The 25,575-nt window shown below is 37.9% G+C and overlaps 1 protein-coding gene across 2 annotated transcripts in view; it reads right to left on the reverse strand.

The window, feature by feature from the left end:
- Nucleotides 749–25,575, reverse strand: part of SLC15A5 (solute carrier family 15 member 5) — a 33,278-nt gene continuing 8,451 nt past the window's right edge. For both annotated transcript variants that reach the window (XM_021390823.1, XM_021390815.1), the window contains exons 5-10: nt 22,844–23,064; nt 20,288–20,474; nt 16,817–17,005; nt 12,682–12,813; nt 6,416–6,524; nt 749–3,996 (exon numbers count right to left, since the gene is read on the reverse strand). In XM_021390823.1, coding sequence (XP_021246498.1) covers nt 3,846–3,996; nt 6,416–6,524; nt 12,682–12,813; nt 16,817–17,005; nt 20,288–20,474; nt 22,844–23,064 — 989 coding nt within the window. In that variant the 3' untranslated portion in view covers nt 749–3,845. The remainder of the gene's footprint in view (nt 3,997–6,415; nt 6,525–12,681; nt 12,814–16,816; nt 17,006–20,287; nt 20,475–22,843; nt 23,065–25,575) is intronic.

Genomic DNA, 25,575 nt, shown 5'->3' on the forward strand with positions numbered 1-25,575 from the left:
ACAGATTTATGTCAAGCAAAGCCAATTATGCTTAATGTTTAAACTATTGCAGGTGCTCAATGACATTGTTGCTAGGCAGTAGAAGTGAAATTGCTCTTTTAATGCATCTTGTTCCAACTGGGAGCATGTGTTTTATCATCAGTGCAAACTTAACAGATGGAGATCTTAATCCTCACCAACGAGCTTTCTTCACCCTTCCGCACTTGAAATGGTGTCCCATACATTTAGTCTTAACTGAGGTGCTCAGTGAACTGTCTGGGACAACTCATTTTTCATATGTGCATACACGAATGCAGAATAAAGCACACATTTAACCCTTAAAAAAGCAGCACCAGCAGCACTCAGCACTCCATATGGATATTCAAGGTTAGCACTGACCTTTCTGAGCACAGCACCTAAGTAGTTATAACCAGAGCTGTTAGACAGCACATAAGCAGCTTCTTTTAAACTCAAGACTGAATCTACAGAATACTTTATATTAATTTCATTGCATCTCAGGACAAGATTTGGAAAATGTAGGCAGTAAAACTACAAAACTGAACTGCGATGTTTCTGTTCACTCACAGCCTGTGAACCCATTTGGAGGCAACTTCTTCCATGCACTATTTCAAAAGCTTCAGTCCTTGATGATAACGATCAAAACATGCATATCTGCATTTACTCCATGCATTGCGACATGAACACATGATCTGAATGTTTTATTGTCTCCCACAAGAACTGTCATAGATCAACAAAATACCAAACAAAAGGCTATTTTAACAATTTACAGCTGTTTATTATGTTATTTCATATGCATACACACCTATTTATTCCCCTCATTTTTCATAATGTATTAATCCAGGTGTAAAAAGCAGCATCTTTCAAAGTCAAGACTGTAGCTACAGAGTCCTTTATACTAATTTCACATATGCTGGGACAAGATTTATAAAATATAAGCAATGCTCTGAAAGTACAAAGAATTCAGTACAAAGTATTCCTCAAGGTTTGTATGCAGACCCAATTGCTCCAGCTGGAGAAGCATCCCTGCCTGTTGAGGTATAACTGCTAAATTGCTCTGCCATAACAGCAAGCATGATTGATAGACTTTTTCATACAGGTTACTCTGCATGACCAGCTGAAATAAGTCAGTATCCAGCAACCAGTGGCCCTTTCCATCCATCCTAAAGGGCAAATATTTTAAATCTAATAGTTAAAGCTTTTCTCCAGTCCACGTGTAAAAGGTAGAATTTTCAGTAGTCAAATATTCATCCCACAACCCATTCTAATTCATGTAATTCTAATATCTCCTCATGAAGGCTGCCAAACGCCTCACTCTCCATTGCTGTAAGCCTTTCTTGCACAGCTACATGAGAGCGAGATCCTTCCTTACAGAGAATTAATCTTTTTATTTTTCAGAATGACAGATCTTTATCTGACAATTAAACTGCAATAATTTATGTTCTCTGCTGTGATCTATTTTCAGATTTTGATCTCAGAGAAAGAGGTCTTAGTGTGCATGATCTAAAATTTCCTAAGAATGACCAGAAAAAATACAGATGTTCAGAATGAGAACTGAACTGAGGATCACCAGAACCACAGGTTTCTACAAGTTGATCTTATCATCACAGAAACCAAGTAAATTTTGCCACCGTCTAGCTGGAGAGAAGTCACCAAGGCAGTACATCAGAAGGCCATACCCAACCCCCAACACTCAGATATTACATAATTTTTTAAGATTAAAGGAGCACAAAAATAGAATTTCACAGACCAGGTCTCAGAGACTTAAGAAGAAATCCTCTGCTTCATAAGGCTCTCTCTCAAAGAACTCTGATCAAAACAATGAGCAAGCTCAAGTATGATTAATAGTAGATAAGGTCTCTTCTGGGACCCCTGGAGTCTCCTCTTTGCTATGCAGTCACTTCTGGAGGAAAAGGCCATCTCTTACTGGCAAGCAGAAGACGGTGAGGGTGAGAGAGGGTGAGGCAAGTAGGCAGCCTTCCTCCCCTCCCTTCCTCCCAACAAAAACCCTTACACAACAAACGCCAGTTGCACACTCAGCTGTGCCATCAAATCACTGCCTCACAGTCAGAAAGCACATCTTGAACACGGACAACCATTACTGATGAGCTTGTATGAAAATACTTGTTTCTTCCATCTCCACCAACGCATCCCAGGATCACTTTTACCACAAAGGACGATATTTAACAAGTTCCACAAAAGCTTACTTGCAGATGAGTACCTCTCTTTTCCACAATATCCGTTGCCATCTTGGCTTAAACTGGTCCCTCAGCCACCTCCTGCTGGCCTTCATCTACACAAGTTGTTTCCCTTGAGAAATATGCCAAAAGCTTTACTGAAATTAAGGCAGATCATCTCTACTATGTTTTGTTTAAAAGATGCGTTCTCATCACACACAGGCATTAAGGTCGTCTGGCAAATCTACCTTTGATACATCAGCATTGCATTTTATTCAGTTTTCCCTTTTATCTCATGACTTCAAATATTCTCTTTTAATTTTTTTTTTTTAAAACAAAACTTTAAATACTAGTGAGATCAAACTAACAGCTCTGAGACAGTCCTGACTGCCTTCCCTCCTACTTCTTAGATGTACTTATCGCATTTTGCTTCCCCCTCACTACTCCCCACCCCAGCCTATACCTGCAGCATGGTTAAATGTGTAACAGTGAGGTGATTTCCTTCATCAACTCTTTTATAGTTTCAGTGTATGAACTACTGTGTCACTTCAGAGCATTGTATGCATTCAGTGTGATTTCTCCTGTGGTATAGCATTCCTTGTGTCTGGTAGCATTCTGACTTGACTTCAGTTTTCAACTCTATCATCTTTAAATAAAACTATTCCTCTTGTTTTTGGGTTTAGTATGTTTCTTTATTACATGAGGACCCTAATTCTTTCCTCATTATCTTTTTATTAATACGACTTTTAAAAAAAGCACTGTTTGATTGGCATCACTAGTCAGTCAATCTTGAGAGTGCTTAACACTGTTTAAATTTTTTTAAGGTGGAACGTTAACTTCAATTTTGTTAATTGGTTGTTCCGCCACTTCCAGCTGTATCTACACTTTCCTAAACTTCTTCCTAACTTCTTTCACCCTCTCCAACTAGGCAACAATTAGTAATTTTCATCTAAATAAGCTGTCGCCTCTGGATCTCCCATTAGCAACAGTCCCGTACATCATCCTCTAGGAATGACAAATCCCACAATTCTTCTGCTAAAAATGAAGGCTAGATGCCTCAGCACAAGTGTTTCACATCAGATTTTTACAGATTTATCACTAGTATACAATTTCAGTATATTCCTGGTAGACCTCAAGGCAATCTCCAGAGAAGGTTAGCATGGCAGCATCCATTTTCCTGAAGAGGAAACTAAGGTGAAGCAGCAACTTGCTGAAGATCAGAGAGCAGATAAGTATTAGCCAGGAATAACACAAGGCTCCCACCTTCACAAGTATCAATTAACTAATACTGCCTACAAAATTATTTTCAAATGATACTGTCACAGTGTAATTTGCTAAACAAATGTATACATGAATTTATTAATTTTTAACCATTACTAATTATAAACACACATGAATACCCATCCCTTTCCCTATACAGATTAAAAGCCTCTCTACATCAACCATGCCAAGCAGTGAGCTCTCGTTGTCTTTGACATGCATTGTGACAGGGCAGCATCCTACAAGACTGACTCATAAGACAGCTGCTATTTTGTAAATTTATAAATAACAACATTAGTCCTAAAGTGATTAATAACTACATTGGCAGTTCCACTAAAGTGCACTACATAATTTATCATTAGAAAGCTTGTAGGTAACAATCAAAATTTAGTTCAACAAGGGTGAAACTTTTCAGGTTGTCTCCATAGGAGACAGAATGGGAGAATGATCCAGGACACTACCATAGTGCTCAACAGCCTTGTCATACTTCAGAAAGACTTCTTTTTCCTCAGAAAGGCTTCCTCTGAACTCACTGGTATACTCCTGGTTCAGATTGCTGTATCTGGGAAAGAGAACAGTGAAGGAAAATGCTAGGATAACCATCCTTCCTGGGATGGATTTCACAAAAATTATAAGTGCCTTCTGAATACTGAGTTTCTAAGCAAGCAAAAAATACAGTAGGGATATGCACTTTCATGGAATCTTTCATAACAGAAGGACAAGTGCTACACTTGATGCAAGCATTAACAAAAGCAGTACTCTATCACATCAATAAATAAACAGCAATTAATATTTGTAATAATACACAAATACTGTTTTGCAATCATGCTTTTCTCAGAGTAACTTTAGTAGACTTTTTCTAATTCAGAATTATAAATGCCAATTTCCTCCTACGCTTAAATCAGTGCTTATATCTGTATAGCCTCACCCTTTTTTTCATCTCTTCTGCAAAGTGACAAGGGTGAGAATTTCATTTGGCACAAAATGAAACTGTAGCATTTAACCTCAAAAATATATTTCATGTTGGCCTTGGCCACCTTACTGAAAAATTAAATACCTTGATATTGTAATGAAATGTCAATTTGAAATAAAATTATATATTTATACACATAATATTTGCTCCAAAAGTAATGCCTCCTATTTTACTATGTTGGTCCACAATGCCAGAGGTGGGTTTTGGTGGTATGGCAGTAGAGGTTGAACCTTCCCACCAATACTTTGCTACATTTTGTTGCCATGTGACAGACGGCAGCAGAGGGGTAGTCTGACAAAACAGCGTCTGACCTGGAAGTGCCTGTGAAGAAAAGGTGTCTCACTGAATTTCTCCATGTGGAAAAAACTGAATCTATTAACATTTATCAATGCTTACTGAATGCTTATGGAGACCAAACAGTGGATTTTATCATGGGGAGGTGTGTGGATAGTTTCAGCAGTGGTGACACTGATGTGAAAGACAAGCCACATTCTGGGCAGCCACGCACAGCTGGTGCAGATTGTGTATGATCACAGCTTGCAGGCTCTTGTTCATTGCTGGTGAAAATGCACAGCTAATGGTGGTTGAAAAACACTTTTGTAGCTGACAGTTTGCTTTATCAAATGGTGTTATTGTACTCTTTGTAGCTGTTGTAGTGGCCAAGGAAATAATAGGAAGCATTACTTTTGGAGCAATCCACCTATTTATAAGAAAACAGAAGGACTTTGTTGACTTTTAAAAACATGTTAATTTGTGGCAAAATTATTTGTTGAGCTCAAACCAGTTTTGACAACCAAAACCCTTCAGTTTTCAGCAGTAAACAACACAAATGAATATTTCATTTTACAGAAGAAAAAAATCTGATTTTATAAGAGGATACAACAAAGTACCTGGAGGAAGAACACTTCCAAACCATGATTCAGGTCACAGTTAAAAGAACTGAAGTGAGAACTAGCTACCTGTACAAATGGACACTTGTGTCTCAGGTTACACTGAAATGACTGATAAGATGCTACAGTAAGCATCAGTGCTGCAAAGTTAGAGTAATATGTAACAGGAAAAGGAGCATTTTTCCCTCAAGAGTTCTAGAAGTACAGTGCCTTGGAAATTTTCTAGCATTGTCATCATCAAATCACTATTTCAACTCTTCTGAAAGATTTTCATAGAACTGCAGCCCAGTATCTAAGAGAGAATGCCATCTACACATGACCTTTCCTCACAGTGACACCGCTTCCCTCTCCATTCTTGAGGAGAAGTATTCCTTATAACACTGACAAACTGATTAAATATTCCAGAATACAAGATGCAGGCCAGCTCTAAAACCATCCTGGATGTAAGGTGGATTGTTTCATGCAATTCCTTGCATTTTACAGGCAATATGTGGGCATTAAACCTAGGCTCTACAGGTGGCATAGAATTGCTTTCTCTTTAGGGGCTAATTGAGCAACTCCATTATACCCAGTAAAAAGTTTCATTCAACTCACTACCCAGCAGACTATCAGAAAATATTTCTGCATTACTCTGTTGAGACCACCACATAAAGCATTAACCAGTAGTGTTCTGGTGTCTTCTTGCAGCTCTCACATCTACTGCCTTATGCTAAAGATGCAAGCTCACAGGGACAATAGCAGCATTTACCATGTTTTGGCACAAAAGCAAGCGCACAGGAAGTCATTTCCATGGCCGAGATACCTTTGCTATGGCTTTAACCCCATCTTTGTGTCCTTTAGGAAAGGAAAGGATTCTCTTCTTTGTTAAAAGCATTTTTTTTTTGTATTAATAAGGCTCTTTAGATATTCAAGGCTAATTATAACCATTTGTTTATTCGAGTCTTACCACAAGTTTTCTGTGAAATCTTCTCTTGAAAGAGAAGGAAAAACCCACAGAATTCTGAATCCTGGACAACATCACATGATCACTACTAATTCAGTATTACACGCTACTTAGAAGTTCAAGAATTTCTGCCCCACCTACAAAAGAAACATCAAGTTTATTTCCCCACACGTACCTGTGTGCAATAGTCCAGAACCAGATGGTGTTCACCATCATCAAGGAAGCCAAGAAGAAGAAGAATCTCTCCAATTTACCTTCATGTAGCAAGTGTGGAAACCAGCTGCCTGTCAAAGCAGACATTTGAAGCAGAATTAGTTTGCCTTGCAGGGTGAGACATGGTTTTTATGAAAGACACAAAGAGAAGCTTGTATAAGGCACAGTCACAACAGGTGACTTGAACCCCCTGTAGCTATTTACACGGTCTTAATTCACTCAGTGTGCATTTTTTCCAAGTCTACAGTGTACTTTGCTTCTGATTTGAAGACATAAAGTAAATAAACTTGCCTAACAAATCTGAAGCATCCTGGAAAGTTAACTCTGCACAACTATTACAGTCATGGCCGGGCCATTGTCCTGTGCACAGTTAAATGAATGACAATACACAAGTTTTAGGAAGCGTTAGAATTAAGGTGGTTTGTGGAAATCTTTAGTCACATCTCTCATGCTTTTAACAGGCTCTTTTTTTTTTTTTTTGAAAAGTTCTTTTTTTAGTGCCTTTGGTGTCACTCCATTACCAAGATGCTAGCAGACATTTGGCTTTCTCTATGGCTGCCTTAAAATAAGAGTCTGTAACATGTTCTCGCATTGTACACATCATTTGTTCTGCAAGAATCACAGACCTTTGGCTCACTGAGGCTTTTAGTGACAGTGTCTGGGACATTCTGGAAGAAAAACCCCTTCAGCAGCAAACAGTACTACCTATAGACACACACCCAGAGCCTCTGTCTGTATTCTTGCTTGCTTTCAATGTTGCTCATTACAGCCAGCAAACAAGCTCAGATGGTAAGTTATTACTATGGAAATTGAGATGCTTAACAGGAAAGCAAGCCCCAGTCAGACTGCATCTGAAGACAATCACCACCTGAAGTATTATAATCAGCTACAATAAGAAGTAAAACCAAGGTGAAAAAAGAAATTACTGTAGATACAGAATATCAGAGAGCTGTACAGTGCCATAACGACCTCCTGCGTTTTTTTGGGAGCACAGGTTGTTTATTGCCTTTGAGGAAGGAGAGACTGCCCTCATTAGCAAGTAGTGAAGTTCAAGAGGAGCACTCAGCCACAGCTGAGAACCTGATGCCCACACTGCACACAGCTCAGGAAGGCTGCATCGGACTGATTCCTATTAGCAGCTGGAACGCATCCAGCACAGGCATTTTGTGGATTTAGTTTCATCCAAAATAATGATCTTTTTTTTTCAGTGGTCCAAGATCACTGCAATGTGATCAATGCACAAATAGAGAGGGTCAGAAAATTCAAGTCAGAAGTACACACCTGACCTTAACTAAACCACCAGCACTGATGCACACAAATATGCCTTTCATCGCTCTCTCAGATTCTGGTACCTATTCCTCCCTGTTTATATGGGATCACTATTCTCCACTTGAACTAGCTTTAAAAGGGAGAGGAGGAAATTAGCTTTCTATGGCTTAATTGTTCTGTACAGAGATGATAGCCACAAGTGATCTTTTGACCAACAAAGACATCTTCAGTCATCCAGTGTAATTCTTAGCATGTCAGCTTCTTACTAATTAGATTTGGAGGAAAAAAAACAATAGCAAAAGGATTGCACACACACCTACATTTTCCTTTTCCTCCACATTTTGGCATGGTAAACACATTTCTTTTTCAAAGCAGTTACCTCTCACTCTCCCGGGACTATCAGGGAACACCTGCCATCAGAGCAGCAGCTCTCCCCCAGCTCTCAGCTGACTCTGTGCCATGGCACCTTCCTGCCTGTCACAGCACAGCACCACCTCATCTCCGTGCCTGGTGCCTTTTGTAGCATTATCTCAGAGTGAGCTTTAAAACGTATCATTTAACACTGTCAGTTGACTGAGCTCCTAGGTGCTATAACTTCATTTTAGTAGCTTATAAACTTTTACTGTCATAATTCACAATCAGGTAGTTTTTCATTTTGCATCCCCCAGTGGCCAGAGCTCACAGAGAGAGCAGGTCTACCTGATGAAAGGGGAAGCACACATGGGGCTTGGTGCTACAGCTTGTCAAAGCAGAGTTCACACTGTCTGCTAGGTTACTTACATCGACTGGTCTAACTATATGAGCAGCAGGAGTTTCCTAATGGAATAGAGTTTATAATGTAAACTGAAGAGAAAATACAGACTTAAAAATGGTACTAAGCTATATATAAGGAATTTAGCAGCTTCTAAGAAAACAGTGAAATGGATCTTGGACACTATCTTAATGGTAGGAAAGCCACAATATTGAAAGCCTGAAAGTGAAGCTGGTTGGTTCTATCAGGGTGGAACATCAGCATGGGCATTAGGAGGTCTGGGTTCTGCCTCCGTTTTACATCCTCTAGAACCCCAAAGATCAGGTAGGTCCAACAATACACATTTTCGTCAGTGGGTATAGCCAACATTAATCAACAATTTCCTAGTTTCAGGCACAAATATTTGCTTCTTACTTTTTTGCTTTTAAAAGTAGGTTGACTTTCCATGGAAGAAGGGTTATACCTGGGCTACAGTCTCTTCTACTCACATACACTGCATACAGAATCAGAAGACCTGGGAGAACAGCCACTGGCATTGAAACTTCCACCTTGCATTTTGGGCAGTGAAACTACTTTTAGGCACCTCACTCCTTGCCCCACTAAAAGCTTTCACAAGTCATCTACAGAGTCTAGTACGGGCTTGGTTTGGTTCATGTTTTCAGGATTTTATTCTCAGCCATGAATGCTAGGAACTTATTTGGTCTGTTTGTTTGTTATTGATGGAATAAGATGCCCTTGGCACTACTGTGTTTGAAGAACTCAGAACTTTTTCATCCTTCAATCAGAATGCAATATGCTAACAATTCACTTTTCCCCAAAAGACACTGCCTTTGGGTTCTGTCAATCCTTTACTTTTCTATGGAGATTGCCAACAGAAGTGCCAATTACAAGGTTGGTTTGTCACATAGATAATTGCTCACTGGGAATTAACTTTCTACAAGCTCCTGATTTCCATTTTTATTCCAACAATAGAAATACTCAGTAGCATGAATCACGACAGAATCAGAAGTTTCCTTTAGCCAACTGTTTTAAAGAGCCTTTTGTTATTTGCTAGAGGTGAACTGGTTATGCATTTCATGGCAAATACAGAAAAGAAGAATAAGCCTAGGAAAAGCCTGAGTTCCTCAACATTGCTACTAGATGTTGTCAAATTAAAAGTACCTGGTAAACTTGCACCAACACCCCAGCAGTCTCATCCATTTTGCATTAAAAATGCTCAAGTAGTACAGAGGAATATGATCCAACACAGCCGAAAAAGTAGGTGAAGCAGAGACCTGTGCTAGTTGTGGTGGACAACCCCATTAGTGACAGACAGTGACATAATCTATGAAAGAGTGTGTGGAAATGACTACAAAAAACATTTTCCACATGTGCTAGTACACACAAAGTACTTGTTACAATGTTGGTACCCTTGGAGTTCTCAAGGGATTCTCAGTGAAGCCCAAAGTTGCATAGAAAGGCATTCCGTTTTTTTTACTGAATAATACTATCATTTTCAGTACAGAGAAAATAGAGAAGATATAGTAAAGAAGTCATATGCCAGAGGTTAGCTCATTCTGTACAACTCCAATATTTTTAAGCCTATTCTTCAATCTAGAATATGACTGTAGAAAAATTAGTCCAGATCTTAGGAAAGAATTGCATCTCCTATAACCTCATCAAATTAGCAGGCATATATTCAGTGTTTAATCATATCCAAATTAAAGTCTCAGTCTGCCTCTAATCCTTATTAGCTAAGTAGGAACCAATGGACACCACCATCTGGGCTGCAAGAAATATCCTTTAGCTTTATAATATCTGGTATTTAGAATCACACAAGGCTCCAATCTGGAAAGAGTAAAAACTAGCCATCTCAGTACAACTATGTCTGGGGCAGTTTCCTTTCTCTGACCTTTTTCTCCCCACTTACATATTAACATTAATATTTTTAGAGAACAGTAATCTGAAATGATTGACATAGGAGGACAGGTTGTGTCTTGCATCTTCTTCCATTAAAATGTTAGGAGAGGTAGAAGATCCAAAAGAAAGCAGTTTCCCAGCTTGTACTGAAAATATCACTGTCATCCATCATCTGTTTGCACTCGTCAGATTTTTTTTTAAAAAAGGTTATATTTTATCATATTCACACCATCCCCCATAGATGCATTACAAGTGATTAATGCAGCTTTGTCTGTGACTGTTATTTGATCAACTTTGCCAATAAAAATCTAAATAATTTTCTAAACTAGTGACATGAAGTAGTATATAAAGAGGTTTAAATAATTTTCTCACTCTCTGTACTTCAAAATACACACTAGAGGATCTTCTTCACTGTATCCTGAATTGCCTCATGGCAATCATGGCCACATCGCTTATATATGGGAAAACCAGAAATAGTTTTGGCATAAGTTCTAGTGAAACAAGAATTATTGCATAAAGCAAAAGCATCCATAGCCCAAGAACTACATGCTGAGCCTTGTTAAATCCTACAGAAAGCGTTGCATAAACACTGTCATCTTTCAGCAAGAAAAGAGTGAATTCTTATCTTGGTTAAATTCGTTTAGCTTTTCAGAAAAAAATAAAGAGATCAGGGTCATTTGCTTTTCCCCACAGTTTCTTAAATTGTACAGGTACCAAATGTTTCAGAAGCTCTTTAAACAGCTGAAAAAAATACCAAAAGCAAGTAGTATGTCATTTGAACTTATTTGATTTGAGAGGTCACCATTTTCTTCTCTGAAGCTCTGTCATCTTTAGAAGTTTCAACAACTAGCTTTTAATCTTTATGATTTAAAGAACTATTACTTTGCTGATCTTAAGCTTTTCTTTGGAAGCACCAAAGAACACCTTTAGAAGCATATTACAAAAATTCAGAAAAAATACAGAATGTGAAAATTTCATAAGAAATGTTTTCATATAAGACAAGACCAAGTCTAAGTAATTGTTACACACTCTCTCCAGCCTGAGAAGCCAAATCTCAAGCTTACTTTGGTTTAAGACAGCAAGACTGAAGTCTGGTGGGGTGAGTGAAGGAATACTTCCCTGGAGGTGCTCAAGTAGTGTTTAGATGCGGTACTGAGGGATATGGTTTAGTGGGGAAATATTGTTGGTAAGTGGACAGTTGGACTAGATGATCTTGGAGGTCTTTTCCAACCTTGGTGATTCTATGATTATACAATGGAAAAAAATCTGTTACGCTGGTGGAAATTCAAGCAGCCCCGCTCTCTATTGCAGATGCCCTTGTACATGATGGTTCTTTGCCTGATTCATTCGTGTAAGAATTCCTGCTTTTTACCCATCTCCAGGTGACACTTGTCTGCCTGGTAATTAAACTCTAACAGAAGTGTGAACTTAAAAACTACCCCTATTTCAGATATGTAAACAAAGGAATCCCTGTCCTTCAGCTCAAGGTCTCAAATGCATCACTTTTCAAATTTACTTATGAAAAAGTCATATGTATTGAACAAAGATCTATCAGCAAAGGAAAAAAAAAAAAAGAGCTTAAACCCTTTGCCTTTATTCAAAGACAGCATTGCAGAGAAAGCTCCAGTATGGGGGCTTGAACTAAATACTCCTTAGCAGAATTAAACTGAATTACACGTAACTCACCTTGAAACATACCAAGTTCTTTTGGAATGGCATTATTTGCCTGGAAAAGGGTAAAAGCCACAGCAAAAGCATATTGTCACAGAATCTGGTTCTTCTAGTAGTTGGGGAAAGGGAGGGGGTAAAGACTGCAAGAAAGGAGAAGCACGTCTGGGGGAATAAATCCCTTGGACAGCTTTGAAATGCTCAATCCAACTTTCTTTATGACATAGTGAAACAGAAGAGAGGTATTCTGCCTTCTTTGAAGCAGTAATCTTTCTGTCATGGCCAGAAGCCTCCGTGTAATAATTGTAGCTAACATGAACATGTTTGTTCATTAACATAAAAGATACATCCAAGACAATTTATTTTCTAGTATTCCAGAGAAGGATAGAGATTGGAGATAGGGGCTTCCTGCACAGTGTCATTCTCTAATTACTCTACCTATCGAAACTAAGATTACTCATTAAAATTAGATGAATACAGCAGCAAAGCTATGTCTTATCTTAACTTCATCTTAATTGTGAAAGCAAATCAATAAAACTTCGGCAGTCTTTATTGCTACTATCTGGAGTCTATTGCTCCAGATCAATAATCAATGGGATTAGAAAACTACTCAGGAGCACCAGTCATGAGCATATTCTTACCTTGAGTGCCTGTGTGGGCTGTCTGAACAAAGAGAGCGCCCATAAAGCAGCCAGCTCCATTGAAGAGAGTTAAAAAATGCATGGAAATTCCTCGAATTCTTTCTGGTACAAGCCAGAATGATAGCAATGAACCTTTAAAATAGAAGCAGATACAGTGACAACTTTGTTTTATTTTTAAAATAGCAATGGTAGAAGATAGAAGAAAAAAATCCAGTCTTTGTAATAGGAAACTTGTATATTTTACCCATAGAACCTACTGCAGAAGGACAATTGTATCTGTTGGCATAGAAGTCAAGAAAAACCCAAGGAAAATCTCCATCGCAAGTATGATGTCTGAAGAAAGCAGATGTGATATTTAACTGCAGGATCTCACATGCCAGAGCCAGTGCAGCAAGGCCACTAATGAATACTTCTGAACTTCAGTGCACTGCCTTTAATCAGACATTTGATTTGTCTTAAGGCTGGGCAATGCTCCACTTCCCTGGACAGAAACCCCAATGGTCACTAGCTACTTTAAAACTTTTTGTCCTTCATTTGCTTGTCAGAAGAGTAGACAAAAGAAAACTTTAGATGTGGGAGGTTGCAGCGTATAGTTTTAACATGGAAGACTGCAATTCCCCTAGTTGTAATTTGGCTAAAATAGGTTATAGTAACAGCAAGCTTTTATAACAGTTTTTCTTTGAACATGTTTTCCTGGTCAAAATTTTGTTCCCCAATTTTATACCGTGAGCCCTCACCCAGAATAGTTCTCCAAGCCCCAGTGTCTTCCAGTCTGCTTTATTACCTGAGTTTGAATGACCTCCAGCCTGAGAAACTTGCCAACAGAGAAGCCTACTTGGGTGCCACATTGCATGAAGCATTACTGGATACAAATGAAACTCCACAACCACTGTCTCCCACCCTTTTTAATTTGGATGTCTAAATTAGAACTTCGCAAACATATTTTAAAAAAGTAAAAGAAAAGGTATTATGGGCAGTATTTTTTTTCCCCCTCATTTGCAATAGAAGCCAAAGACCTGAGGACAGGAGAGAGCAGGTGAGCCCAGGGCATCATCTGTAGATGGAACAATATAGTCTGAAACACTGGACTGTCAGTGTCTTAACTACTTTGAGTCTAAGAGCCTAGAAAGTGTTAGATCATGGGCTTATTTTGTCCCCCTCATCACCAGGCAGGGCTGCAAAGCATGCATCTTGGCCAAATTCTACTTGGTAATAGTATCCTACTTAGTAAATTATTCCTGCAGTTTCAATTGCATACTCCATTCCTCACTTCTCCCACAGTGCTACTGTGAACAATTAACCAGCTGCTGCATTTCACTCTGGAGACTTCAGCATTTCATTGGTGGGTGAAACGATCCCCAATATATTCTTTAACTAATAGAGCAGTTTGTTACAAGGCTTTCCATTTTTAAGTGCTTGGAGAAATGTTGATGGGCAGAGGAATGTATAGCAGTGCTACAGCAAACATTGCAAATCTGGTAATTTTGGGCAAACAGCTACAGTGTACCCAATTGCTGGGACACTCTCAGTGCGACGCACCTGCTGTGCCCAGTGGGATGGTGATGGGGAGCCATCCTATCTCGTGCACTGCAGGGACAAATGCTTGCTAACGATGCTCCACAGGATGGACTTCCTTCCCCACTCCTTTTTTAGCACTGAGCTTTAGAAGAATAATTTCCTACTTCAAAACAAGCTAGGGTTGCAAATTCAAGCTCCCTGCGTGTGTGTGCGCGCGTGTGTGTGTGTGTGATCTTAAATTCTAACAGTGAAGGAGAGCAGTTACTTTATCATTTCATTTTATATATAGATTTTAAGCAAGACCTCAGCATTAGGCAAAATTTAAGAATACATAATAACAGTATATAAAGGTCTTCATGCCACATAAGGCAGGTGGGTACGTAAGCCTATCAACAAGATAATGAAATATATCTTACAAACACAATTATAAGTACCAATGATCAAATGTAGATAAAGAGTTTAATATGCCAAATCTAGCTAAATCACTCCAGAAATGAGATATCTCCTTTCTTCCCTGTGATTACAAGTGTGAACATTTCTGTCTTCAACTGGGATCGTGTACTTTCAGGCCAAGTGAATTATTATGATAATTGAATTTGACCTTCTGCATAATACAGGCAGTAAAACGTCTGGAAAGGTGAAACAACTATTTCAGTGTCTAGGCTGTCATTACCATTGATGTGGATCCAGTGAACAGTTCCTCAACGGTAATTCAGTTCAGGCTGAAATAGAAACCAGTAGTTCAAGCAGATGCCAAACGCTGCCTGAAGTGCTCCAGTGTGCCTTGACCGTCTGCACAGGGCTGCCCTGGGGGGGTACAGAACCTACGGGAGAACTATACCCTACCCCAGCAGCAGCTAGAGGCCAGGCTGGTACCATAGAAGGAGTCTGCTTGCCCTGCATGCACATCTTTGATCCTCTGGCACAAGAGGAGCCAGACATCTACCTGTGGGCAAATGAGTGCAAGCCTGCATCTCAGCTGAACATAGTAGTAATCTACCTATTTTAAGCACCAACCTTCAGTTTTTTTCCATGCAAATCTCAAGCTCTGTTGTAGCCCAAGGGTTCTTGAATCACATCTGTAACTGTAGCTTTTAGCGAGATGTTTAATCTTTATTTAAACGGGGAAGACAATAGTTCTCTTCCTAACGTATTCTAATGATAATTCTTCAAAACAAAAAATCTTGGTCTTGTAGGGCATCTTTTAGTTTATTTTGTTTTTAAAGGCTAATGTCATCTTCCAGTCATTGGACTTGTGCTGTGTTCCACTATGCTAGTTAAGAGCTTTTTTCCCCACCAGAAATATTCTTTTCATGCAGAAGCATAAGACTGTAAGCAAGTCACCTAACCATTTTTTTTTTCTGTTAAGCTCAACGGAGAAGGTCACAGTTTTCTGTTACACTTAACCTGCAACCTGGAAACCACACAACCTGCCTAGAAACCTATCTCAATTAAGTACTTGAGAGCAAATCGGATGAAGAGGCATTATGAAGGTGTTAAGTATTTAAAACTAGGGAAAATTACCTTTTTAGTGACAAACCATGACCCGCTGCTCTGAGTAGTCTTACAGTGCAAGAATAAAGCCAAAATTATTTCCTGCTCTTAAATAAAAATTCAGACGTTCCTGGGGTTGTACTGGGAACAATAGATACTCAACCTGTCAAATTAAATGCTTGTGGAGATCAACTAGTTAATAACATTACCTGTATTTTTAAATGAATGTTGATTAGGTTATTTTTGTTAATAACTTTTTTTTAATAAGCTTTGCGAGGTAAAACACTTTGCACTCAGAAGAAAATAAGCCTCAGGAATGTCAGTGTTAATGTGTAAAAGTAAACTATATGGAAGGGAGATAAGCTTTAGATTCATAATCAAGAGTGCATCTACATAATTTATGGATGGCAGATGTGACTTAAGCTCTGCAGGAGTGTTTATCTCTGGCTCCAATACACCAACTAAGGCAGGATGCTCTGTGGAGGCATCTTCAGATGACTCCTGAGCACAAACAGTAGTCCTGCATCTGCCTACAATATTTTTCCAGTCATTATGTCAGTTGAACTGTAGTATCTCCTTGCATGTGCTGTATGTCAGTGAAAAACATGTGATTTTATTACACGGTTCCTTAAATGAAAAGGGTTAAGTTAAATTGCCTCTCTTTGCTGTGGCTTGAACATGCTCAAAAACTGCAACCATGGCTCAGCTATCACGTGTATTCATTCAGTCTCAAGAAAGCCATCAGTAACAGAATAGTTCAGAACTGAAGGAACCTCAGAAACCCATCTGGATCAGCCCCTGCCTGAAGCAGCTTCCATTTCAAGGAAATACACACACCCAAGCCCAGAATCCCACTGTTATAATCTCCCACAAGATGGCGAGTAACACAACCCTGGGACCTAACAAGGCTGCAGCATCTCGCAGTTAGTCTAGAACAGCACCACTGCATTACAGCCAGCAAGACAAATTATGCTACTCAAAGCAGGTAGAGAATAAATCTGCCCATTAAGCCTGTGGAATAGAGCCAGAGATAAAATATTACATGATAATTTAATTATTTTTAGGAAGTGACATTCTCTACAAATCCAGACGCTCTTGCATTACCCTTTTAGGTTTTACTTACAGGAGGGAGTTACCAAGGCTTCAGCCACTCCAAGCAAGATGTACTGAGGAGCTAAGTGGAAGCAAGGCATGGAGGAGACCAGGAGAACCTCCTCAGAAAGAGTCTGTTCCACCTGAGGGAAATGCTTTCGGTGTATTTCAGAGAAGCCAGCAACCATTACAGAAAGTGCAGCAGATAACTGACCTGCAACTGGGTAAAGAGCAAAGTAATTCACCAAGGTTGCAGTTACAGGAATACCACATACTTACAGTGAATCAGAGTCCCAGTACAAGGGAAAGAAGGGTTTTTTTAAAATTATTATTTTAAAAACACATTCTGGACAAAGAAACAAGAAAATAGATCCTACTCCACAAATTTGAATCTAAACCTATGGTAAAGAGACATCAGCTTAGCATACACAGAATGCAGGAATGCAGAATAAAAAAAAAAAAAGAGGAAAAACCTTTCTGAAAGAGATTTTAAAAAGTATTTAATTTCTTAATACTAGAGGAGAAGAGACGGAAAGAGAAAAGAGAAAGCAGGTCATCCAGATACCAGAAAAGATCGAGTACCAAGAGCGAGGGAAATCCTACAATTCAAGCAGCAATAAAAAGCAAAAAATAAAACAGACAGGATGTCTGTTTTACGTATTTATTTTCTATACAGAAAGTAGTGCAGGCAAACTACTGTATTTCTAAAGTAACTGCACCATTTCCACAGCTTGAGACCACTACCTGAGGCAACAGCACCAAACTTTAGCACATGCCATCAACCAACACTTTACTGAAAAATACAGCAGCTACCTTTGTGTTATCAGAAAGCCTGCAGAACTGCAAACTGGTAGGTTTCTTTTTTTTTCCCTGTCATTTCTAGACAAAGGAACACACAACTCCCATGTCAGAAGTTATGTATTTTTCACTTGGTACTAATACATCTCTCCACATTTTCACCCCTCCACTACTCGTACCATTATTAATGGAAGACCTGTGCCCTCACATACTCCAGTCTGAAGTTATCCTTCCTTTTATTCACAATTTAAATAAGAATGATCTTCTTCCTTCACTATCTGTGCTGTCAAATGAGCACCAGTGTTGGTTGAATGGGAATGATTAAAGGCTTGGCCATGGGGAGAGGAAAGCTGCAACAGCCCAGACTTCAGTGGTCTAAGAGCGTTCTTTCTTTTCTGTATTTTATGAGTAAACTTGTAATTAATGGACAACTATATAGCAAATACACTTTCCATTCTCTGCTGAATCTTCTGTACAAGTGGTTAAATCAAGCAGGAAAAACTCAGTACACCAAAACTCATTTTTTTTCATGAAGAGGTCCACTATCTAAATTCACTTTAAGATTTTCATGTTTGTTACATCATACTGAATTTACAAAAAAAAACAACAATTACAACGTACCAGATTACAGTTTCCACACAGGTCGTATTATGGAGAAATCAGATAGTTCAACACTGTCTTATGATTTGTCTTTGAAAACTTATACTCTTAACATACAGAAAGTTTCCAGGAAATTATTTAAATTTCTTCCTCTTACAAAGTTTGCATTAAAATATAGTTATAAGCTAGCTCAACACCAACATCCTATTTGTACTTTCAATTTTGTTCCTGAAAATAATTATGAATCTAATTAACTGTTGGCAAAAATATTGGCACTTAGAGGTCTACCATATTTGCAGGTGCGGTCATATGCTTGGATATCTCAAGCCATTGCCTGTACTCACAGGCATTTTTTATGCCTCAGGTAATTTATCACTCCTAACAGAAGCCTATTTTAATAAATGAACCTATTAAGAAGAAAACACTGCATATATTCTACTGCTGTTCAGTGTAACAGGATATAACATTAATACTAACTTAATAGTTTTCCTTAAAACCATGGAAACTTCATCTGAATGTGCTTTTTGTGCTTTAATGCAGATGTTATTTTAAAAACTATGGTAATTGCAACCTGCTGTGTTATATGCATCTGGTTTGTATAAAACTTAATAACACTCTTAATTAGGCTAATTTAGTCAGATTAATACCTCTATGTGTGTCAGTACTCACTGTGCTGCATGCCATGGGGCACTGAATTAATAGTAACACACTGAGAAAATAGTCGTTTATAAATATTTTTGTCTGAGGTTTGCAATACAGGCTGGATGATAAAAGATGCAGGAACTTTAATGAGAGCATCTCTGGAAGAGCTTTAAGTGAACACAGAATGGAAGCTGTTTTTCTAGTGGAATCGCATGTAGTTGATATCAAAAGACAGCTGCAGAAGTTCCTCCAGATCTCAGAACATAGGAGGTCTGAAGTTAAGGACACCATGATGAGGGGGACCAGGAAATAGAAGAATAACAGTAATGTCAAAGGGAAAGAAGTCGAACTTCATCAGGCATCACCTGTACTAAAATGTACTAAAATCATAATTACTTCTAGGCCATGAATTTCCGTAAATGAGCCCTAATCTGTAAGTCTTAGCTTACACGCTTACTGTTGAAAGTGTTGGAACTCAAAAGCAAAGACTTCTTCCTCATAAAGTAGTGTGAAGAAGAGCTCTGGAAATTCTTCCTTTCTTCCCTTTATGTAAGTGAAGCACACAAGAAGGAACGTGTAAGTTATGTTTTAGATTAATATTTTATTAAAATGCTAAACACCTGGACATATATTACATATTCAAATTAAAATTCCAGTGCTAAAGAGGAAATCTGTACCTCCCCAAGGAATCTTCCACTTGTGAAATGTTGAAAATTGGAAACAGGAGCATAATGATGCTCATTTGTTTGTTTCACACAGCCAGTTGTCTGTGCCTCTAGAACTTGGGCGGTTTTAAAGACAGCTATTGCAGATAGAACTAGATTAACTTTTTATTTCTCATTTGGGATTCAACTGAAGAGTCTGGAATGAGCTATAACAGTGATAAGTTTCCTTCTTGTAAGCTGCAGTCCTAATGTCAATACAGTCATAGCTTAAAAATATGAAAAAAGCTTCTATTTATAACTTAAATCCAAACTCGCCATTTTGAGCAACAGAACCATTCTCAAGAATCAGAGAGCTACTAACAAAGATTATCCCTCCCCCCCCAGAAAACCCTTCCCAATGAAGTTAAGTAAAACTGGGAGGGTTAGGAAAAAGCACATAGAAGGTAACCAATGTGAAGTAAAACTCAAGCCTAAATGGTTAGTGCTGTTTCTCACACCAGTTCCTTAGAATGACTCAGTTTTTTTCTCAGTGTTTGTCTCAATACATTTTATTGAATGGAAGAGCATCAGTCTCCTTCATCAACAAAAGCTATGCCTTTTTTCTTGAAATCTAACATTTTTCAAGACTGTCTTTTCTAAAGTTTCTTTGAAATATACCCACCTCTGTCATCCCAAAACAAATCTATCTTAGTATTTTTAGTTTGAAATAGTGGTAAAACATACTATCATCTACTGAAGTTTCTCTTTTAAAATGAAAATACATATCAAAACTGTGTAAACTGAGATTTTAGACTTACCAATGTAAATTGTTGGAGAATGTCCACTTCCCTTGGAACTGAAGAGATACGAGTTAACGCATTCCAAAATTGGAACAAGAATCAGTAGTGGCACGATGCTTATCACATTCATCGCAGCAATTGGCAAGACAAATCCACTGAAGTTCAAGTTGGAATTCATAGTTTGGAGATAATATCCTGACGGAATCTGTATTGTGGAATACAAACCCACTTCAGTAAAAATTACCTTTTCTGGATATTTTTTTTTTTCCTGAATTGGAAGCTTCTTCAACACTTTTCCTCCTGAAGAAGTCACAGAAAATCAATTACACACTAAACAGAAGGAATAACCATTCATGATAAAAACCTTTCAGATACTGACTCTTGTTCTCTGCCAGGCTTTAGCATTATCTACTTATTTCACTTACTCCTCAGTTTAACAGATCTAAGCAGCAGCACGTCAGTTTGTATTAGCTCTAATGAAGATCAAATAAACTATCAGTCAACATGATAAAGTCTCCTGAGAACTTTAGTGACTTCTTACACTTCTTCACAGCGTATACTAGAACTCTTTTCATTTTAGAATTGAAAGATGCAGAGTAGTTTCAAATTTGTAATTGTGTGCTCTAAGTGGGAGAAAATTTTTAAAGACATTCTTGCCATCACATAGCTTTAAGAGTTACATAGATTTAGCCATAGTCTTAGAAGCAGCTCAATGTGGCTGACATTAATGTGACTGGTATAGCAGAGATGTAAAGGGCTTCTTTTTACTTACGTAAATCAAAACCAGAAACCAGTAATCAGATGAGCAACCCCACCGATGGTAGTCATCAGGATATGAAGTTAAGTAGACTTATAAGACTGTCTTTCACTTCAAGAGCAAATAGTTCCTACTTGTTTGATACAGAGAATCTGCTGATTTTATTGACACAAACACATGAAAGCCCACAACTGCTTATACCAATCAATTTTTCTTGTGTTTCTTTGAGGAATCTTGGTGAACTAAGCACTGAAATTTCACAAGCAACAGGGATTTACAGTCCACTTCACTTTACAGACTGATGGAAAAATAAAGAGGTAACTTGAGCCATTCACAGAAGACATCCATGGCAGAGCTGGATGTAGAATGGATTCCTTTATTCTCTACTCTCGTTTCTGCTTTCATAGCATTTTGGATTCCTGAAGTTTTCTGCATGGCTCTTACACATGACTGACAATGCCAAATCCAGATGGAGTATTACTTATAGCTGTCTGAAAATTAAAGTGTAGTTAGTAACCCAACTCTTCAAAGGTTACTTGTCAATGATTATAGTCAACCCTAACCACTGGTATTTCATTTAATGCTGAAGAATTATTCAAATGCTAGCTCTTACTAAAAATACTGTCACCCATATTTCACCTCCCAAAAGAAATATAAGATGTAAAAGGGTGAACAAATGGAAACAGAATCATGACAGATCAGATGTAAGCTTTGTTGGTTCCTCATTTCCATTGCCTATTGCAAATCGGAATTGACTTATTAATAGGAATTCAGTTATCATCAACATGAATCATAGGCAATGAAATCTGTTAATAATATGGAGAAAATACTATTAATCTTTATGAAAAAATATCGACCTATTGCCTAGTCTAAGAGAAAGCCTTGCACTTATTGGAAATTCTGCTGAGCATCATCGCTTTCAGGAGGTGTAAACAGTCTTTTCCAGATATATACGTAGACATTACAATAGAGATTATTGATTCCTGGTACAATTCCATCTGGTCATTAACACATAGTCTCAGTCATGTGTGCTTGAGGTTTTTGTTTTATTTTCGACTCTCCCTGGCATGGAGCAGGGTGAGAGAAGAAAAGGTGGCAGCTGAATGGGAATATTTAACAGCTGCAAGATAACGTCAATAAAACAGTGTATGTTACACATTTGTAAGAATTTCCTTAGGCAGCCTACACACACATTTTAAAACCAATAAATAAAAATGAATTTCTAAACCAGCTCACAAATTTGTTACGCCAGTTGCCAAAGGGTAAGCTGCTTCAAACTCCTGCTTAGCCAGGATCATCCAGTCAGAAATTAATCTGAAGGAATCACGTCAGTTGAAGTAACTTCCTGAAATATTAACATATCATCCATACATTCGGGCTCTGAAAGAACTGTTTCCATAAATGGAAAACCACCCATTTCCATTGTAGGCACAGCAGATATATAAGCCTACCAAAACAGTAGAAATATTCAACTGAAACAAAGATTTTATGCCTTTCCCAAAAATTGAGTGAATATTTAAGAAACTGGAAAATTATACTTTTCACAAGAGTGCAGAGCCTGAATGTCCAAGAAAATGAAACAGTGTGAGGAGCATGGGAGTCTCAGCACTAGATGTTCCAGCCATAAGGATGGATAGAGGTGAGCAGCAGGACGCCACACAAACTACATCTCATCAAAGCTGATTTTACTTATTTGATGAGATGAAGACTATTCTGCAAGGTGGTTCTGTTGGTAAAGCAACAGTTAAGAACTACGCCTTGAAACATAGTAGTAAACAGTCTTTTTTGAGATTTGGTTTGAAAAGCTGTTTACTCACCTGCATAATACATGTTCTGTAAAGAATTTGGAGAGCAAACAATGGGAAGAGCCTGCCAAGTGATTTTGTACTTTCCACTTGAGTCTCACTGTACCGACCACCATAGTATTCCTTGGCATGATCTAGCCAGTTGGATACATCTCCACTAAAGTAGCGATACCGCACACAGCAGGTTTTCAGTGCACTAGCAATTACCCCAAAAGTAGTCAGAAGGGAACTGTCTGGAAACAATCAGACATCAGGCATTAGTACATTTTTATTTGCTGCCAAAATAAACAAGATGACGCATTTTGCGAGGAAAAATACAACCTGATAAATTGGAAGGTAATGTATTACCTTCCCTTGTTTTTGCTTTCTCTTGACTGAACGAGTTTTCAACTCAAGACAGGAATGAAATACTGCATCTCTGCTGAAGTCCAACAAGAGGCATGTAGCAGTGAGGAGAAAAGGAAAGGGAGCTTAAAGAAGGGCTGATGGGATATAAAATTTTGAGTAACATGTTTCAATGTCAAAACTATCTTAGGACTTCCAAATAGCATGGTGCGGGAAAGGAAAAGCTTCCAATCTAGTTGTTGGCATATTAAAACTTGTCCACAGGTTACTGGGCTCAGTAATTGCTAACTTGGTTCTCAGACTTTGAAGAAAGAAATAAAACAAGGACAGAACTGTTACCTGCAGGCTTGAAAATACAGATTCATTTACCTTTGGTAAGTGCCCATCCATGAGAATCAAGGCTATAGAATCTTTGCCTTTTTGATGTGTTGAAGGACTACAGTAACCATCTACATAGTGTCCAAATATAACATGAATTAAGAAAATGGTAGAAAAAAAATCTCCCTAGCATCTCTGCGGTTGAAAGTATTTTCTAGAATGTTCATCTGACACCTATATGATGTTCTTTCAATACTAAGAAATGGAAATTAAAAAAATAATGCCTAGCATTAACCTGTAGACTGTTGGCACTGTTAAATAAAACCTGAAGTATAGAGTATGACTGAAGCTTCCAAACATAAGCATTGCATACAGATTTTATTTTCTGTCACTGTGTCAGGCTAAAATTCTTACCAATCACTGTAAGCATTGCTAAAATTCAGGATCCAGTATATTTCAAGACCAGACCTGAGGACTAAGAAGTCAATTCAAACTGAAAGTCTGAAGACTAAGAAGGTAATTAGAAAAAAGTGATTCTTTTGTCATAGCAGTTATTTTCAGACATAAAAAAAAAAAGTAGCAGAAATTATCAACTCAAATTATTGACATAGCTAGAAATTATATGTTTTAGGTGAAAGAAGTCAAAATCTCTTGCTTCATCTTATGTGAGAGACTGAATATTCACAAAAAAGGAATTAGATACAGTGCATTTAACATTAACAATAGAGTGTTACTACCTAGTCAGTGCTGAAAATCAGAGGCTCAGAGGATATATCCAGTCAACCCAATGGATATCTCTAAACATCACCAGGTCACCAGGGCTTTGTCCTGTTTTATCTGTTTTTTATACCTCAAACATAATCAAGGCCATCTCCTTTTCTTTGGATTAGATGATGTAGGACAGGCTCTCCCTTGCTTACCCTCATTGAAAGAGAAGGTAGAAAAACCAAAACAAATCCTGACATTTCAGTGCCTATACTAACGGATCAGCTGAGGACCTCTTTAGTGTCATTTCAATCAATTACCTACAAAAAGTTGCTCGTATGAAACACATGTTTCTTAGAACAGAATTCCAAGCAGATTAGTAAATGGTAAACTAGTAAATAGTAAACTAAAAAGATAGAACTGCTAGAAATTGTAGTTCACACAGGAACTTGAGTCATACATAGATCTATATCAAGAGAATATGGCCAGTTATATATTTAGAATCAGAATCTTACCCATTCTTTAAAAGCAAAGAAGTAAATCCAACAGTACTCCACAGTAGTGAAATTTTCAGATTAAAGTACACACTGAGTAGTTAAACATCATACTCTACACTATTATTTCTAATGTTTTCTTAAAAGCATCTATATGTATATATATTAAATTACATATTCCAGAAAGAAATTTCCCCTCTCCATTACACTTAAGATCTTGGTTCTAATGTTCTGCTACAATGACCTTGATGTAATCATGAATATCTATATTACTTAATCATAATGAAAAAAAATTCTGTACTGCACTCTAGATGGTAGATACACATTTTTTCCCCCTCCATCTCTGGTCACTTGCCAATCCTAAAAGTTCTAGCAGTGGAAGAAATGCAAATAAAGTCCATACTTGGCAGCTAAACATAATTGAATGCATGATCCATATTTGAAGAGTTACCTCAAAATAAAAAAAAGGAAATACACACAAAAATCCTGTAAGGTCATCTACAGATTTGAATAACAGTTTTGATGTATTTAATATTTCATTATCTTACTGGAAGATACAAAGTTTATTATGTTTTATTTTGACTAAAGAGAAAAACATTTTTCTAGAGATTAGCATTCTGCAAAGATGTGGAGAATATATGGTAAATTAAATAACATACATAGAAAAAACAATACAAGAAACGTTCTGCTAGTTTTCTAGATGATTATCATAGCAGAATATTGGCTAGTATAACACAAGATTGTGTTATTCTACTTAGTGGCATCAAACTAGTTAGATAAGCAACCACAGGTTTGGTTCATACAAAACATACCTATGCAGGCTAGATACTGAAGACTGTTCTTAGCTTCTCAGGTTGTAAAACCCGCAGCGAGTCCTAGAGA

The sequence above is a fragment of the Numida meleagris genome, chromosome 1 (assembly GCF_002078875.1).
Source record: "Numida meleagris isolate 19003 breed g44 Domestic line chromosome 1, NumMel1.0, whole genome shotgun sequence".
NCBI lineage: Eukaryota > Metazoa > Chordata > Aves > Galliformes > Numididae > Numida > Numida meleagris.